At 39.9% G+C, this 20,117-nt stretch overlaps 1 protein-coding gene across 4 annotated transcripts in view; it reads right to left on the bottom strand.

Annotated features, from left to right (window-relative positions):
- Positions 1-20,117, bottom strand: part of ADGRB3 (adhesion G protein-coupled receptor B3) — a 1,221,611-nt gene that overhangs the window by 534,434 nt on the left and 667,060 nt on the right. For all 4 annotated transcript variants that reach the window (XM_082251903.1, XM_082251901.1, XM_082251904.1 and 1 more), the window contains 3 exons: positions 15,993-16,094; positions 15,606-15,712; positions 6,527-6,721 (listed from right to left, as the gene is read on the bottom strand). In XM_082251903.1, the coding sequence (XP_082108029.1) occupies positions 6,527-6,721; positions 15,606-15,712; positions 15,993-16,094 (404 nt within the window). The remainder of the gene's footprint in view (positions 1-6,526; positions 6,722-15,605; positions 15,713-15,992; positions 16,095-20,117) is intronic.

Here is a 20,117-nt window from a genome sequence, read left to right as displayed (position 1 = left end):
GGGAACCATTTCAGTTATTTTTATTTCTGTCTACGCCAGCAAAAATTCTAAAGCTATGACCAGAAAAAAACATATAATATATTTGCCTTAACCCTATTGACTATATTTAAAGGTGCCTACTGCAATGTTTACCAACACATTACTTGTAACTGGGTCATATGCACATCAGAACTCAACAGGTCTCAAAGGTCCTTTACTGCCCAAGTAAAAATAGTAACTGAGAGAAACAGAGCAGGTGAAACTCACAAGCAGAGGCACAGAGGGAAGTTAAAACCGAACAGAGGTCTACCCCAAAGTTAATAAAAAAGAAAAGTTGTGGCTAAACATACGCTTTTTAGCTAAAAAAATAAAAAAAATGAGGCAACCCATTTTTAGGTGTTAGCATCTACTTTATTGTGCATAAAAGGCCAGTGCATACTTGCCAACTTCTTTATCTCATTCCCCTGTCACTCCTGCCCACAGCCCACTCATATCAGGCCCTCAGGGCAGCCATTTTCTGGTCGGTCCTGTTCCTAAATTTTGCGGGACTTGCCCATTTGTGACAGCAATTCACTGAGTAATATACTTTTTTGAGTTACTGTTCATGCTCGATAAGTTTGGGTAGATATTGTGAGCTCAGGATGTAACCTGGGACACAGAAGCATTGGGACAGAGCATTTAGATCCAGGAAATCTGGGACGGTTGGCATCTATTCCAGTGTTGCTCCAAGAAAACTAGTTTTATTTGGATTTTCTCATAACCCTGTTTTATATATTTCCCATAGATAATGCAAAAAAAAGCAATGCTGCATCACTATTAGCAATTCAAATCTATGTTTACAACAAGCGTATTTTTAAGAGCCTGGAATATTTAACGCCATAATCAATACAGTAAGTGCTACGGTCTCGTTAGCATATTTGAAAAGTTGCACACATTTTCTCTATTTATTTTGGCAGAATTAGGGTTGAACAAGTAAGCACTGTTCAGATGTCACATAATAAATCACTGAATACTTTTTGGGCCTAATTTGGAGAACAGCCAGAATGTACAGGATGAGGGAAAGTTGACATTTGCCCATACTGAATCTCTAACCAGACTGAAGGCTAAATGCATCATTTAACAGCTAATATAATGTAACCTGAAGTGTACTGACATGGAATGGCAATTCAATGTAATTCAATGCAATTCAATGTTGTTTAATGGCTTAACAAAGCTTTAGCACATGTAAGTCTCATGATCTTATACACCTGCATTATGTGAAAATATGTATTCAATCTTCCATCCCATGGGGATGTTTTCCTATATTCTTTCAAAGGGACACTGTTCAGATTTTAGCTTCTTCGTGCTTATAGTTTACAGATCCCTTGATATCTCCATACCTATTTCTGTTACTTGCAAGATACTAAACATTTCAAAGAACCACAAAGCATGTGTTGCAAACTGACTAAGATGCTCTTAAAGGTCTCACAGCATCTGCTATTAGAGAACCAACATTGCATAACACCCAGACAAGTATACACACATCAGGATTGTAAAATAAATGGGATAGGGGGTTTCAAGATCCCCAGTCCCTTTCCTCATGGGATTGCAGCAGCTAAAGTGGCTTCAAGGCTCACCTGAGAATAGGGTCACATAGAGGTGATGGAGTGCCTTGTGACTGCTGTGTGGGGGAGCCTCAAAACCCATAGTCACATGGGCTAAAATATTCTAGAAAGCTTGGAGAGCCCTATAAAAGAGGGTTGCTGACAGGGCTTATCTGACAATGCTGAAGTTCTGAATAATCTGTCCATATCTATATTACAACTAGTGTCCTCTATATCAACCATTCAGGGTTTGTCAGCTAATGCTGTTAACAATAGCATACAGGATGTTTCTAGTTTTATAGGGGTGGTGCCAGAGCAGCAAACCAATCTTGTTTCTAGAGCTGCAATTATTATAGATTCAGATTCTTCTTAGCTAGATAGAAGTAATGCTAATATGTATGGTGTGCCAGAAATGTGTATGAAAGAAAGCATGCCTTGCACTCCATTGCCATTAGGTTTTTATTTATCAGCTACAGTTAAAGAAAAGATATGGAATGAAAAATGTATTAAATTAATTATCATTAATTCCATCGAGCAAGGAATTTCACAGACAGGACAAAGACAAAAATTAGGATGAAGAAGGCCTGTGGGCAGATCTTTTAATAACTAGCTTCAGGCTTTTTGTATTTATCTGTGAAAAATTTCCAGAGCACAGCACTGGTTTATTTAATCATATTGATATAATTCTGAAGGCGTACACAAATTTAGGTTTAGGTTGGCTTTTTACGAAGAGTCATTAGGACAAATATTGGCTGTTCAAAAAAACCTGATTTGAGGAAGCAAAGATATTGGGTTATGGTTAAATCTTTTACTGCCCCAAAAACCTCCTATGGTATGTCAACAGAATTTGCAAGTCAATAGTAACCCTGCATCATATAAAGAAGGCATCTGTTTTGCTTTTAATAACGCCCAATCTAATTGGGCTTCAAATTGCTGTTATAGACATGAGTGTGCTTTCTGTTCTGGCATCCAGTTATGAAGTGCTTTAATAAAATGTCTTCTTCTATGCAATCTCAGAATAAAGAATCCTTTCTTAAAAGCTCCATCACCGGTGATCCTGCCAAACATCTTGCCATGGCACTCATGCATTATAATGGTTTTAATGAAGGTTTTTTTTTTTTTACCGACCACTTGTTTAGAATTTTTAGGAATCACAATAGATGCATCTCTTTTGGAATTTTGCCTGCCCAAAGAAAAATTGCAAAACATTTTGGGTTTATTGATAGGTTTAATTCGTAAAAAGAAAGTATTATTAACAGAAATGCAAAATGTATTAGGTTCATTAGCCTTTGCAACCAGGGTTCCCCCTGTGGGTAGAATTTTTTTAAGAAGACTCTATTCTTCAATAGCTGGTTTAAAGAACCCTTATTCACATGTGCACATGTCTCATGATATGCGGGAAGACATGATAGTATGGATTAAATTTTTAGCACACTTCAATGTCAGAACCTTTTTGCAGCATGAATTTCAGATAAAGAATTTTGCTTATTCACTGATTCAGCAGGTTGTGTTGGTTTTGCTGCAATATGGAGAAATCACTGGTGTGCTGAAAAATGGCCGTTAAGGTGGGAAAATCAAGGTTGGTAAAAAAAATAGTGTTTTATTAGAGCTATTTACGATAGTAGTAGAGCTAGAAATTTGGGGTAAATATTTTAGAAACCACTGCCTTCTTATTAGTACAGATAATAAAGGAGTTATGTATTCAATTAATTGTTTATCATCCAAATCTCTACCAGTTACAACATTGTTACATTATGTGGTATCTAAATGTCTAATTTTAAATATTTGATTGAAGGCAAAACATCATAGGATCTCATACATCTCTGGAAAAGTTAATATAGTAGCAGACGCTCTCTCTCGGTTAAAGATGACCCGTTTTTTTGAACTTCTACTGGACGCAGACAAAGTTGGTACAATATGCCCACAACATCTTTGGGAAATAATTTATTTTATGAAAATATAAAGAAATCTTTGGCGCCTGCAACTTGGCTAAGTTATTCATCTGCCTGGTTTTCATGGATAGTTTTTCTTCATGGAAACCATATTCCTTGCTCATCTTTTGATGATAATGTAGTGCTTTCATTTCTCAATTCATTATTAGAAAGAAAGTATTCATGGTCACCTATCCACAAAATATTATGTGGAGTTTCCTTTTTCCTAAAGTTAAATGGCTTCCCTTCTATATTTAGTTTATTTTCAGTGCAACAGGCCATGAAAGGTTATAAAAAGCTACATTTTCAGTAGATAACAAACATCCCATTACTCTTCAGATACTAGAAAATATTTGCATAGGAACTAAGGGTATATGTTTTTCTCCTTTTGAGGATTGTTTGTTCAAAGCAGCATTTTCCATATGTTTTTGTATGGCCCTTCACATTTCTGAACTAGTACCACTTAATAATAGTTGTAATTGTAACAGTTGCCTTCTTTTAAAATCAGTGGTATCTAATACTCATTCTGTTAAGATTTCCTTACAAAGTTCTAAACCTGACCGAATAGGTAAAGGTTCATGGATTAATTTATATACATGTAATAATCCAGTAATACGGCTTTTAAATCAGTACCTCAGTATTAGACATTTAGGTGGGGAGTTATTATTTATACACGAGGATAGTTTACCACTGACAAAGTTTCAGTTCATTAGAGTGCTTAACAAATGTTTGAAAGTTTTACAGTTAGAAGAAATTTCAATTTCACGTTATTCATTCAGGATTGGAGCAGCGACTGAATCTGCTAGTTAGATAAGGATAAGATTAAGAAGATAGGTAGATGGAAATCAAATGCCTATGCATCATATATCAGACCTGATTTATTTTTTTTCCAGGAAAAAAGAGAAATAGTTGGATCATCGGACACTCCTTTGTGTTATGGGCCCATAAGAGAGCAATGGAAAGAGTTTACGGAGAAAATGTGGAAATTGTAAATTGTAAAATATTTTGGTTTGGTAGGTGAGGAATGGTTTGGGGAAAGTTGATGTTAGTGTTGGGTAGATTGGCTTATGGATGGCCACTGCCAGATGTGTTGATAATACATCTTGGTGGAAATGATATAGGTAGACAAAAAACGTTGAATCTAGATTTTCAGATTCGTGCTACTTATCCCCTAACACTGACATTATATTCTCTGAAATAATTCCTTGTTTAGTTTAGTTACAATCTGATGTTCTTTCAGTATTTGAAGAGATTAGGAAGCATATTAATAAACTTATAGAAAATTTTATGAGTTTAGGATACAGCTCATCTTTTAGGCACAGGGACTGAGAAGGTGGGATTCAAGGTCTATATAGGAGAAATGGAATCCATCTTTCAGATATGGGCTTGGATATATTAAATTTGAATTTCCAGACAGCTATTGAGCAGGCTGCGGGCTGGAGATGGTAGTCAGGACTCAGGAGTCCTTTTTTTGGGTTTCCTGACTCATTGCGGACAAGTTATTATTACATTTATGGCTGGTTTAATACAACTTGAGCCACAATAGCTAAGCTGTTTATTTCAATATTTGTATTCATGCTTGGAGAAAAGGTTATTGATGAACTCTGCTGGAAATGTATTATGGTGTTGTTTATTGATATTTGATATTAATATATTTAAACCAATGAATAAAGGCTGCAACCAAATTATTATTTCAAGTTTACTGCGGAGTGTTTTTATTTAATTTAGTTGTCTGGAAATTAGCTGCTTGAAGTCCCATATAAAATAAAAGGGATAGGGGGTTTCTAATGGGACTGTAGCAGCTAAAGGGGTTTCAAGGCTCCCCTGAGAATAGAGTCACACAGAGGTGATGGGGTACCTTGTGACTGCTGTGTGTAGGAGCCTCGAAACCCATAGTTACATGGGCTGGAATATTCTAGAACGCTTGGGGAGCCCTATAAAAGTGTGGTTCTGAGAGGGCATATCTGTCAGTCGCCTCAGGAAGTCTTCAGCGGCCGTACTCCCCTCCCTCCCTATTTTGTCACAGCCTATTTATGATGGTTGGGTCACCTTTTCTATGTAAAAGGGGGACAAGTGATTAATAAATTATTGGCTGGTTTAATACAACTTGAGCTACAATAGCTGAGTTGTTTATTTCCAAATTTTTATTCCATGTTTATTGTGGAGTGTTTTTATTTAATTTAGTTGTCTGGAAATTAGCAGCTTGCAGTCCCATAGATATTATGCTTGATGGCAATAAAGCAAACTTGATATTGGTGTCACTTTGTATATATATATATATATATATATATATATATATATATATATATATTTATAGTATCTATCTAAAAATAGTATTTGTAAAAATAATATTAACTATTGATATAGCGCCATCATCTTTCATTTTCATGTGCCCAGGAGGCACGGGTTCCGCTGTCAGCAGCCTTTCAATACATTCCTGAACTCATACAGCTTTAAATGTACCACTCGGTACAGTGTCCAGCCACCACATATTTCAGCACATCATATACTTGAAAGGCAATTGGCAGGGAGTGGGACACTGCATTTGTGTAGAATTTGACCCACAGAGTCTAAATACCCAGTGTGCATGAGGCCTAAAAGAAGTCCTTTAGTAAACTAACCTTTCAGTTTTACTGCAGTGAACCATAGCATGACGGTTTCTGAAAATTCTTTCATATTATACTTTACTATTTGTCTACTGATAATTTAACAGACAGGCAGATAGATAGATAGATAGATAGATAGATAGATAGATAGATAGATAGATAGATAGATAGATAGACAGACAGACAGACAGACAGACAGACAGACAGACAGACAGACAGACAGACAGACAGACAGACAGACAGACAGACAGACAGACAGACAGATAGATAGATAGATAGATAGATAGATAGATAGATAGATAGATAGATAGATAGATAGATAGATAGATAGATAGATAGATAGATAGATAGATAGATAGATAGATAGATAGATAGATAGATAGATAGATCGGTAGATTAGTCTGACATGATAGTTTTTTTTTTTTACCTGCACTCCATCAGATGTGGGGATATAACTTGCTCTTTTGAAAGTGTCTGTGACATTTCTGAGGATTTCCACCGAGATCAGTAGATCTCCCGCATAAAAATGCTTCCTCTGAGTTAAATCGAGCAGTGTTTTGGTCACCTGAGACATTCCTTCTGCTGCCAGTGTTCTTTGTCCCTTAGCAAGATGTTCTTTAATCTATATCAGTTAAAAAGACAACATATGTTTACATTTTTTTTACAAGCAATGCATAATACAAACATTAGGGATATGATAAAACAAATTGTCTAAGTTGTATATGCTATAATATATGTAGACATATGTATTTTTAGTATTTTTTTTTTTTTTTTTACTGGATATACATTTCTGTTTTCTATATAAGAAAAGAATAAAGATTTAGGAATTGAAGTCAAGTATACATACAATAGGTTTAGCTTCTCTGCACCTTCTTTTTATACCTTTTTTTCATATATATTATATATATATATATATATATATATATATATATATATATATATATATATATATATATATATATATATATATATATTGTATACATTTAATGTATTTCTTATTTATTTACCAATATAATCACTTTTACACTGGCCTATATTCACCTAAATTACCAGACTGAGATCAGGGAAATGTATTATTATTTTTTTCCTTTGCCCCTCAGTGGACAAAGGAATTGACTTCTCTTTGGGCATTTGAAGTCAAACAAATCAACAAACACGTCACAGTAATAAATACTGAGATCAATTTTTTTCCTTAAGTCTAGTATTTGCTGTGAACATTAAATGAAGCTCACAGATTCAAAAATAAAGGTTTATTGCTGAATACAGACTGTGAATTTATTCGTAATTCCAAAGAGTATCATTCTTTTAGGCTTACATTACAAAAGTACCTGGTTATCCTAACAGAAGGGTTAATAGGAGGGTTGCTCAGGAACTTCATGGTATTGTGTGACAACAGTTGTGTGTTCCTGCATTGCCACCCTGTCACATGTGCATTGGGTGGAGACTGCAAAGAATCATGCCAACACACATTGCACCCATCCAATGATGCAAGTGCATGTTGAAGGAAATTGGCTGGAACAGACTAGAGGAGATCAGCAGTACTGGGGAAAAAGGATTAAAAAATGTGTAAAATGGGGTCTTTTTGAGAAAAAAAAAAACATGTTTTTTTATTTAATACAGAGTGCTTTAGCAAAGTGAATTGCATTCAATTAAGGTTCAGATTGGGGTGGACTGAATATTTGGGCACACAGGCACTGCCTGCGGGCCTGGGACCAGTAGGGGTCCCCATGAGAGGCTCTTGTCCTGGACTTCACTTGCTCCTACTTCCTATGAGAGATGAGGTGAGGAGGAGCAGGCTGGCATGGGATGGGGGTGGTGTGAATGCAGAGATAAGGTAGGGTCTAGAGGGGTGCCGGGGTGGGCTTTATCCCCCCAATATTTCAGTGGCATCCCCCTAGGCTGTTTCAGATGTTGTGTAGTTCTAAGTGCTCCTAACTCTCCTCCATTCTGCCAATTAACCTCACTGAAGAGCTTCCCTGAGATATGGTGGCAGGGGAGCTGCAAGCGCTGGCACCCAAGACGTGTTAATGAGTTGATGCTGTCTGCCGGCTATGTTGCCTTGCACACTGCTGCTGTATAAGGGTGCTGTGCCTGTATTGGCGGTTGTCTAATAAAACAGTGTTAGCTGCTGTAAGGAGGGTGAGTGGTAAGCCCTAGAAAGGAGGTTCGTTTTGGAGTGTGCAGCACCAAAAGTGAGAGCTGTTGAGGACTGGGGAGTTCAGTGTTTAGAAATGTAGACAGTCGGGGGCATGGGTGCAAAAGCGACAGCTGTTTATTGGAGATGGTTCTAGGTGCAGAAGAGACAGCTATGGATGGGTGGGGACTGGGTGTAGAGGTGATAGCTGTGTATTTCAGAGGTTTCTAGGTGCAGAAGTCACAGCTATGGATGGGTGGGGACTGGGTGTAGAGGTGATAGCTTTTAAGGAAAAGGAGGTGCTAGGTGAAAAAGTAAGAGCTGTGGACAAGGATGCAGGGGTGAGCTGTGGATTTAGATGCAGGGGTGAGCTGTGGACATGGACACAAAGGTGAGCTGTGGACATGGATGCAAATGGGAGCTGTAAACAGGGATGCAGGGGCCAGCTGTGGACTGGGATGTATAGGTGAGCTGTGGACTGGGATGTAGAGGTGAGCTGTGGACAGGGAAGCAGGGGTGAGCTGTGGAAAGGGATGCATGGGTGAGCTGTGGACTAGGACAGAGAGGCGAGCTGTGGACAGGGATGCAGAGGTGAGCTGTGGACAGGGATGCAGAGGTGAGCTGTGGACATGGAAGCAGAAGTGAGCTGTGGACATGGATGCAAATGAGAGCTGTGGACTAAGACGCAAAGGTAAGCAGTGGACTTGGACACATAGGCGAGCTGTGGACAGGGATTCAGAGGTGAGCAGTGGACTGGGACACACGGGTGAACTGTGGCCTGGGACACAGAGGTAAGCTGTGGACAGGGACACAGAGGTGGGCTGTGGACAGGGTTGCAGAGGTGAGCTGTAGACAGGGGCACAGAGGTGAACTGTGGACAAAGACGCAGAGGGGATCTGTAGACTGGAATGCAGGGGTGAGCTGTGGAGAGGGACACACAGATGAGCTGTGGACTGGGGTACACAGGTGAGTTGTAGACTGGGACAAAGAGGTGTGCTGTGGACTGAGATGCAGAGGTGAGCTGTGGAGAGGGAGTCAGAGGTGAGCTGTGAACTGGGATGCAGAGGTGAGCTGTGTACACAGTTGGGGTACATGGCTCCACCAAAGATGAGGGGTCCAGTGATGAAGAGGAAGCTCACCCATTATCCGCCACTGCTGTCCCTTCATCTCTAGGGTGGCTCTGATCTTACTCTCAGCCCAGTCTGGGCTCCACTCCTCCACCTGTCATTTTCTTTCTTTGACTGACTCGGGAGTATGTGGCCTCTGCGATGCCTGACCTAGGTTACAACCTGGAGGCCCAGCCTAACCCCTGGGGCCACAAAGCACTGCTCACTGACTGGGAGCTGAACTTCACAGTAAGTACCCTGCCACTGTGAGTACCCAACAGGATCAGACACTAACTTCTCCTCCATCTCCCTTGCCACTACAACTCCGCTCCTGTCACTGCCTGCTTCATCTACATCTCATCTCATCTTCTACTGAGAGAGAGAGAAGGAAAGAGGAGGAAGAGAGAGATAGAGAGAGAGGGAAATAGAAATAGAGAGATATAGAGAGAGGGATATATTAAAATAGAGAGATATAGAGAGAGGAAGATAGAAATAGAGAGACATGGAGAGAGATGTAGAGAAATATAGAAAGAAAGAGTATGAGAGATAGAAAGAGGGATGGAGATAGCAAGATAGAGGGAGATAGAAAGAAATGGGGGATACACAAAGAGGAAGAGAATGAAAGCTAGAGAACGAGAGAGAGAGTGTGATAGATAGAAAAAGGGAGAAAGAGGGAGAGAGATACAGAAAGAGATGGAGGTAGAGAAAGAGAGAAAGAGAGATACAGAGAGAGAGAAAAGATACAGATGTGGGTGTAGCTTCAAAGTGGGTGGGGACACAGGGGGGCCCCATGATCTCATATTGCTCGGGGGACCCCGTGAGTTGTCAGTCCGCCTCTGGTTCGGATGTTATTTAGGAAGACAGTTCCCAATCATACGTATAATTAACAGGGAAAACAATTTTCCACATTTTACTATGGGACACTAAAATATGATTGGTTGCTGTTGGTTTTCATATGTTTATTACCTATTGAATTAGCCTATTAGGCTGTATAACATATTAACATACACATATTAAATACACAACATAAACACTGGCTGAAAGGGAAAGACTGATGTTTTGCACACTGTACTGCAGGGGTAGACAACCCTAAAGAGGTAAAGTTCTACATAAACATCATGGGAGAAGCCAAAGATCACTAAGCACAGTGTTGTCTCCTCACACCTGATTTAAATCTATAATTGTTTTCCTACTGTGTCACAATCGCGTGCATTATATGGCAATCTAAGGTTTAAACCACGTGGTGACCAGACAACATATCGCCTCTCCACTAGGGATCATCGAACTTTTCAAAAGTTCGGTTCAGCCAGAACATCTGAACTTCCCGAAAGTTCGGCCCGGATTTCAGAACCCCTTTGAAATCAATGGGACCCGAACTTCGGTAATCAAAAAACACCATTTTGAAGCCCTAAAACCCAATAAATGCCCCTAAAAAGTGCCTAGGGTTCTGGGTCATACCCCAGGGACTATTAATCACACAAAAAAAGTTCTTAAAAATTGATAGAGAGCCAATTATTGAAAAAAAAAAAAAGATTTGGATTTAGTATCTGGGGGGTCTAAAAATTGTACCTGTGAAGTTTCAGCTCTGTAGCATGTCCAGAACCATAAAAAAAAAGATTGTTTGTACTAGGTCACTTATAGAATAGGTTAGTGGCTTCTCGCTTTTCACACCTTGCCGGTTTAGTAGCAGGCGTTTTTTTTGGGCATTTTTTTGGGTTCTTTGGAGGCAGGAAAAACATCTGAACTTGTGTATAGTGGTATATATAACACTATACACAAGTTCAGATGTTTTGCCTGCCTGAAAAGACCCCAAAAAATGCCCAAAAAAACGCTTGCTACTAAATCGGCAAGGTGTGAAAAGCGAGAAGCCACTAACCTGTTCTATAAGTGACCTAGTACAAACAATCTTTTTTTTTATGGTTCTGGACATGCTACAGAGCTGAAACTTCACAGGTACACATTTTAGACTCCCCAGACACAAAATCACACAAAAAAAGTTCTTAAAAATTGTCATTTTTGATAGAGAGCCAATTATTGAAAAAAAAAATAAAAAAAAATAAAAAAAATTCTTTGGATTTAGTATCTGGGGGGTCTAAAAAGTGTACCTGTGAAGTTTCAGCTCTGTAGCATGTCCAGAACCATAAAAAAAAAAAGATTGCTTGTATTAGGTCACTTATAGAACAGGTTAGTGGCTTCTCGCTTTTCACACCTTGCCGGTTTAGTAGCAAGTGTTTTTTTGGGCATTTTTTGGGTTCTTTGGAGGCAGGAAAAACATCTGAACTTGTGTATAGTGGTATATATACCACTATACACAAGTTCAGATGTTTTGCCTGCCTCCAAAGAACCCAAAAAAATGCCCAAAAAAAGGCTAGCGTCAAAAAAAAAAAAAAAAAAAAAACGCCCAGGTGTGTTGTTGCAGGCATTTTTTGGGGTTTTTGGAGGCAGGCAAAACATCTGAACTGGTGTATAGTGGTATATACACACACATACTTATATGTATTTTACACTTAGACATATATAGGTGTTATAGGAGCTTAACCATATTAGTGTAAATGATTTCATTAGCGCAAGCATATATTTCTGCTACTATCACACCTATATATGTCTAGGTGTGTATATACATATAATTATGTGTGTATATATACCACTATACACAAGTTCAGATGTTTTGCCTGCCTCCAAAAACCCCCAAAAAATGCCTGCAACAACACACCTGGGCGTTTTTTTTTTGGCGCTAGCGTTTTTTTGGGCATTTTTTGGGTTCTTTGTAGGCAGGCAAAACATCTGAACTTGTGTATACGGGTATATATACACACATACTTATATGTATATATACACCTAGACATATATAGGTGTGATAGTAGCAGAAATATATGCTTGCGCTAATGAAATCATTTACACTAATATGGTTATGCTCCTATAAACCTATATATGTCTAAGTGTAAAATACATATAAGTATGTGTGTGTGTATACCACTATACACAAGTTCAGATGTTTTGCCTGCCTCCAAAAACCCCAAAAAAATGCCTGCAACAACACGCCTGGGCATTTTTTTTGACGCTAGCGTTTTTTTGGGCATTTTTTTGGGTTCTTTGGAGGCAGGCAAAACATCTGAACTTGTGTATAGTGGTATATATACACACACACTTGTAAAATGTATTTTACACTTAGACATATATACTGTAGGTGTGATAGGAGCGTAACTATATTGGTGTTAATTATTTCATTAGCGCAAGTAGTTTTTTCTGCTCCTTTCACACCTATATATGTGCAGGTGTATATATACATACATGGGTGTGTATATATACCCCCTATACACATGTTCAGATGTCATGCCTGACTCCAAGCATGTGCTCAAAAGATCCCTATAGACGCCTGCAGCCAAAAAGAATGCTGACGGGGGCGAAGCCATATTACTGCAGCGAAAGTGACTTCAGAGAAACTAGCTTTTCTCTATAGCGGTCACCCTGATATGGAAGGGTTTTGTCACCCTGCCATAGCAGTCACTGTCAGTTAACCCTACACTACACTATGGTCCCCTTACACTTAACACTTTCCCTACAGAAACTGAATAAATTAAAGCTAACTAAAGTGTAAAAGAGCACCCTAACTACACTAGATATCCCTTTCCTCACACTAATAAATGCTAAATGACACTTTGTAGCAGAAGTCCACGAACTGCTTCCACTCTCTTCCATGTCCCTGTATAACAATGCTAGGAATTTGGCGGGGGCTATCTTATATACTGGGGGGCGTATTCACTAATGATTGGTCTATGGACCCCCTAGTCACTCCAATCACATTCCTAGCATTCTCCTGCCCCCTCAATTGGCTTTTGCTAATGGTTCTGGTCCAATCATGGGCTTTTAAAGCCCATTTCCTGTCCCATTGCATTTTGGTCGGTTCTGGTTGCAGAATTCCGAACTTTTTGGGCAAAAAGTTCTAAATTCAGCTGAACCTCGAACAGCCAATGTTCGGGTCGAACCGATGGTCGACCCGAACCGTTCGATCATCCCTACTCTCCACCACCTGTCAAACACACTTGGATCACTTGTCAGGGGAACAGCAGTGACTGCTGCACTTGTGAATGAGCCCCTAGTTGCATTTCGCGGCAGCATCCTTAGTGCTCATTCACAAGTAAAGTTGGGAGAGTGGTAAAACCCTGAAGTTGAGTTATGGTTATACCACACTCAAACCCTACCCACTTTAGCTGCTGAGGTAGCAGCCAAAAGTGTACACATGCCGCAGCAAGAATTAAGCCCCCTGTTGCTTTCAGTGGGTGCTACCACCTGCCAATCATGACCCATTCAAGTAAATGGGGCCACTCTGCAAGTGCCCCACAACTGCATGCTTCTGCTGGGTCTAAGGGGTTAAAGCAGGTGGTGAGAAAACAACGCAATAATGCCTTCTTTAACCCCTTGTTTTCTGTACTGCACAAGGTTTCAGGGGAATTTCAGAGCGGCCTCATTCACTTGAATGGGTCATGCTTAGCAGGTACTACATCCACCAACCTTGACAGAGCATAACATTCCTGCTGTGGCTGCAACATGTGTACACCCCTGACCACTTCAACTAAAGGGGATGCGGTTGGGGCAGGGGTGATAAAAACATGTCTGAACTATGGGGTTTTACCACCCCCCAAGCTGCAAATGTTGATGAACCCTAACTGTTCTGAGCCCCCTAAGGCTGCTTTCACATTGATGTGCCATGTGTTACACAGCTCAGCGTATCTGCAACTTTCCTGAGTTAGCTGCGCTTTGCCATAGACTTCTATTGCTGTATATATTGCAGGTGTGGTGCACTTTCTGAACACACACTAGGAGTTTTGGTGCACTTTCAGAAAGCGTGCCAAACCCGCAGGATATAATAGAAGTCTATGGCTAAGCACAGCAAACCTGCAGGAAATGGATAACCGCAGCAAACCAGCAGGAAAGCTGCAGGAACACTGCACTGGACCAGCGGTGTGGGTAAACAGCAGTACATCAGTGTGAAAGAAGCCCTATACTATTATGCCCAGTGTATTACTTCACACTGCCCTGAAGATCTCTTCTTTCCTGCTGCTGGCACCACTCTGGAGACTGGTAGCTGGGATAAGAGGTGGATTGCAGTTGGTATCACTCTGCGTGGGACAGGACAGGAACCAGCACTAAAGAGGAGGCATCGGCTTATGTGGCTGTTGCTCCCTACTACAGCTCCAACTTTACAAGTAGTCCCTCTGCATTGCACTCTTTTTGATGCTTTTGAATGGTGGATCAGCAAGCCCAGACCGTGATCAACCAGTCACCTGTCCTCAATCTAGTGGTAGATCTCAATCTATTGTTTATTGACCCCTCTGTACAGGGTCATTCAGGTGGCTGATAAGAGCCATCATCCATGCAGAGCCACTGCCAGATGCCTGTTCTTCCAATTTAGAGCTGTGTGCAGGCAGCCAATAGAAGTGGATGCACATGCAGCATCAGCACAGACATACAGTAATCGCATTTCAAAGTCTGACATGAGGGCAGGAGCGGGTGTATGGAACCGAATGCAGGGGCTCTTGATAAAGCATTAAAAAATCTGTATGAGTGTATTACTTGATCCACTATTGTTCATCATGCAAAAATACACACTTACATGAGGATTAGAAAAACCTGGTTCACATATGCATTTTCATATTTGGCTAGTACGACTTTGTTTCAACTGGACTTGTTCTGCAATGTTGAAAACATTTTCTATCTTCCTCAAGAGGCTTCTTCGCTTCAATTAGTATTAAAGGAAGGGTTTGGAGAAGCTATAAAACATCTTCAAAATTACAGAACAAGTCCAGTTGAATGCAATTAACCACTAGTAGCTATACCATGACCTGAGTTATTGAGATCCTTCATAGACAATTTCAGATTTGCTAATCCAGAAAAACAATTTGCTAATCTCTTTTTAGTACGGTGAAAATGGATGCACACATACATATGCATAAAGAGAAATAAGAGCAATACATCTGCAATTCTTATAAAAGTTGTGTCAGTACGTTTTATAACAGAAATACATTTTGACTGACAGAATTAATATAATAAACCTTCATTATCCATGTTCATTTCCAGTGAAACATTTGAAATGACTTTTCAGTGATTAAGGATTGGCTCTAATAATGTGCATGTGCAGAATTCAATGCTGTATTTTTCCTTTGCCAGTGCCACATTTCCGACTAGATATGAATGAGTTACATTTTCAGCTCAGCTAGATAATAGGAAATAAACATAACAAGGACAAAAGCTGGCTTTGCACCTACTGAAAGCTGCAAGTGTCTGTATTCAGCTGATATGCATCTTGCAAAGCTTGGCTGTTCCCAGAAGGCTACACCATGAAGATTGAGCGAGCAGCGTCTGCTAGTGGTGCCTATGAGTCACACAGGATGCAGAAAATATTTGTTAGAGTCTGCAGCAATGCTGAAATCATACAAAAGCAATCTCACAAATGAGTCGATTTAGCTATATAACACTGGGAAATGATATGCACAATATATATCCCATTTTCCTATAATTCCATTTGTATAAATGATTATTTGAAATGCTCAATTATGATCTCCCAAACCGCATTGAAGACAAATAAACATGTTTGATCATCACTCATCTAGTTATATATAAATGTGTAGTTCTCTTAATAGAAGAGCGTTTACCAGTAGCGTTAAGAGGACATCGATTGAATGCCAGGTCTCCAGCTGGGGTTCTTTTCCATACCATAGACATCAAATAGTCCTCGGGGCAGATTTCATAAGGAGCTGTGAATAAGAGTGAGAGATTTATATTAAACACACACACATCTAGGATTGTGAGATTATTTGTCACGCTACTCAGTTCTCTACATGCCTGAGGAAAAAACCTTAGTAGTCCAGAATGTTTGTTTCTAAAAACATTAGCTCTGTGGTAAAAATAGCTCACCCAGCAGTTTCTGCCTGTCAATTTTTTTTTCTTTAAAACGTAATATCCTGCAGATGTGTGTGCTGTTCACTCAATTTCTCTTGCAGTGTTTAAACATGGTAGTTAGCTAGTTACTTCATGATTAATATTTACGTTTTATGCACTATTAGCATTTTCAGGAAACAACTAACCCCTTCATGGAAAAGCATTAGTAATAGGTACACAACATACAGCCCAAGAAAGAAGGCCTGGGATTGCAAGCTATTGGCTTCAGCAATGACCAAGCAAGCAATTATTCTAACTAAGAAAAAAATTATTAAAAATAAAGTCCAATTACATTTATACTCTAAGTCTCCGTTCACATTAGGTCGCTCCGACTTAGGGGGCGACCTGTGAAGTCGCGTGCAGCGCGACTTCAGCGCAACTTGCATGGACTTCATAAAATGAATGTCTATGCAGGTCGCCTCCAGGTCACCCCGAAGTAGTACAGGACCCTTTTTCTAAGTCGGAGCGACTTGTGTCGCTCCTATTAGAACCGTTCCTGTACCACACAATGGGAGTGTGACGGACCGCGACTTGTCAGGCTGACAAGTCGCCTGACCAGTCGGATCAATGTGAATGCCGTCTAAAAGTTAACTGACAGATTTATTTAACCGGTTGCCGACCGCCGCACGACTATATACTGCGGCGGTCAGCCCCGGCCAGGCAGAGTGACGTATCGGTACGTCACTCGCCTGTCACTGACTTGCGAGCCTATCGCGGGCGGGCGCGCGCCCGCCGAGGCGCGCGCCCGCCGCGGCTCGTTCACAGGCAAGTCAGTGCGTGTGACCGGCGGACTCGATGTCCGCCGGCCACACTACGATCGCTCCTGTGAAGGGAGAAAGACAGAGCAGCTTGTGTAAACAAGCTGCCTGTCAGTTCTCCCTGTGTAAAAGTGAAGATCTGACCGTTCTACTATGTAGAACGGTTGATCTTTGCTTTTACACCAATAGCCATGTCCCTACACAGTAGAAAGCACGCCCCTAGGACACACTTAACCCCTCCCTGTCCAATAAAGTTAACCCCTTCCCTGCCAGTGTCATTTTTGCAGTAACAGTGCATATGTATAGCACTGATTACTGCAGTAATGTCACTGGTAACCCCAAAAGTGTCAAAAATGTCAGTCAAGGGTCCGATCTGTCCGCCGCAATGTCGCAGTACCGAAAAAAAAATCGCAGATCGCCGCCATTATGCGTTAAAAAAAAAAACACCAAAAATGACAAAAATCTTTCTCTTTGTTAGTAAACGCGATAACTTTTGCGCAAACCAATCAAAATACGCTTTTTGCGATTTTTTTTACCAAACATAGGTAGCATAAAACAAATTGGCCGAAAAATGTTAAAAAATTTTGATTTTTACTTTTTTTTTTGGGGAATTTCATATAAAAAAATGTGAAAAATATTGTTATTTTTGCAAAATTTACGCTCTTTTTTTGTTTATAGCGCGTGATCAAAAAATCGCACAGGTGATCAAATACCACCAAAAGAAAGCTCTGTTTGTGGGAAAAAAAGGACGTCAAATTCGTTTAGGTACAGCGTCGCACGACCGCGCAATTGTCCGTTAAAGTCACGCAGTAAAAAATCGCAAAAAAACCCCTGGTCCTTTAGCAGCCAAATCCTCCGGGGCTTAAGTGGTTAAAATGTTTATTAATGTTTTTTTTTATTTTTTTATAACATAGATAAACCTGATGGTCATAGCCTAGGTAAGCTAAAGATAAACCCACTGTGTGCTGAGAGGCATACACAAAGCATCAATGATTTGTTAAAACCATTTACACTCTGAATCACCGGCTTACAGATTACAATGTCTTCATAGCTCACTTCCAGCAATTTGAGGATTTAACAGTAATTACTATAAAAGCTTGTTTGTGTCCTTCCTTTTAAACACATTAAAAACCTCTGTACAAATGCATCAACATGGGTGGCAGAATGGATGGATGGTGTAGAACCAAGATTTTAGTTACTAAGGGACAGACTGGTACATGCAGGAAACTTGTTATAGCCGTTGGAAGGCATTTTCCCTAGTTTGTTGAGCTTTTGCATGAGGCATAACCTTAAACTATGTCTTCTATTTGTACAGTAGTAAATCTACCAGCATTTCTGTTTTATTGGATGTTAGTAGGGTCGCACAGACCAAATGTTCCTCCCTGAAGGCTGTAGGCACACAACATTTGGCATCCTGAATAACTGTTAGGATCATCTCTTTAAACTCTTTACCCACATCAGCTTCAGAAGTTTTTTGACCGGGACATTTTTTTTGCTTTAATTTAACTGAAAATTGCACAGTTGTGCGACACTTAACTCAAATAAAAGGTATGTTCTTTTTTTTTCACAAATAGAGCTTTCTTTTGGTGGTATATGCTATAAACAAAAAAAGACCGACAATTGTGAAAAAAAAAAAAAAAATACCAATATTTAACTTTTTGGTATTAAACATATCGAATAAAAAAATTAAAAAAATCAAATTTCTTCATTAATTTAGGCCAATATGTATTCTGCTACATATTTTTGGTAAATAAAATCCCAATAAGCGCATATTGATTGGTTTGCACAAAAGATATAGCATCTACAAACAGTGGGGTGTATTTATAGACTTTGTATTTTATTTTATTTTTTACTAGTAATGGCAGCAATCAGCGACCTATAGTGGCACTGCGATATCGTGGTGGACAAATCGGATGCTAACTGACCTTTTTTTTTTTTTTTTGGGAACAAGTGACATTAATACAGTGATCAGTGCTAAAAATGTGGACTGATACTGTACTAATGACACTGGCTGGGAAGGGGCTAACATCAGGGGCGATCAAAGGGTTAACTGTGTGCCTAGCTTGTGTTTGTGTACTGTGTAGGAGGTGACATTACTAGGGGTAGGTATGGATCCATGTCCCTGCTTTGCAGAGACACAGGATCCATGCGTTCCCTACTGACAAAATGGTAATCTGCCTTGTTTACATAGGCAGACTGCCATTCTGCCTCTGTAACTAATGATCTTCGGGTGCCAGCGGACATCGATTCAGTGCTATGAATCAGGCATATTGTAAAATCAAGGGCACGTTAATCATCTTCCTTCATAACACCCAGCTCCAAGGCTTCCAGATATCACATAAGCATGACTCCTGCTCCTATACGCATTACGCTCAAAAAAACTGAGATTCATCAGTCATTTACGATATGCCTGATTCAAAGCACTGTAGGAGCCTTTTTAATGTAAATGTCATAAACAGTGTAACATTTTATGAGTTTTAAATAAAAGACTGTTATACAGAGAGCACTGTTGGTCCCATTCTGTTTTTACATGCAGCCTGCCGGTGAGTTTGGTGCTGCCAGAGGAGTCTAGAGTCAATGGATGCAGATTACACTAAAAAATGAGTGGAAGATATTGAGAATTTCACAACACGTTGTTGGAGGACTTTCTTCAATGGATTGCAATATATGGACACTTTGTTGTATCAAGGTATATAATATAGGATGTTCTGTGATGATTTTTTTAAATGAAAGGAGCATTTATTTATCATTTTGTATTGAGCCGCATCAAGGTATATGTATGTTTTATGGGGAGTGTGGTGAAAAGCACTGTGTGATGTTTAGCAGCATCTATGGTAAAGCCTTGTTTTTTTTTTTTTTTAAATAACACACATGTTATACTTACCTGCTCTGTGCAGTGGTTTTGCACAGAGCAGCCAAGATCCTTCTCTTCTCATGTCCAAGCTGGTGCTCCTGGGTCCTCTCTCCTACCGGGTTCCCCCACAGAAAGCAACTTGCTCTGGGGGCACCCAAGCAGGCGCGCTCCCAAGCCGTGGCTCTGGGCTCTGTGTGTCCATTCACACACACAGCCACAGCTCAGCC

This window comes from Pelophylax lessonae (genome assembly GCF_965119305.1).
Source record: "Pelophylax lessonae genome assembly, chromosome: 3".
Classification (NCBI taxonomy): domain Eukaryota; kingdom Metazoa; phylum Chordata; class Amphibia; order Anura; family Ranidae; genus Pelophylax; species Pelophylax lessonae.
Note: the sequence above shows the minus strand (reverse complement) of the source record. Positions and strands in the feature narration are given on the sequence as shown.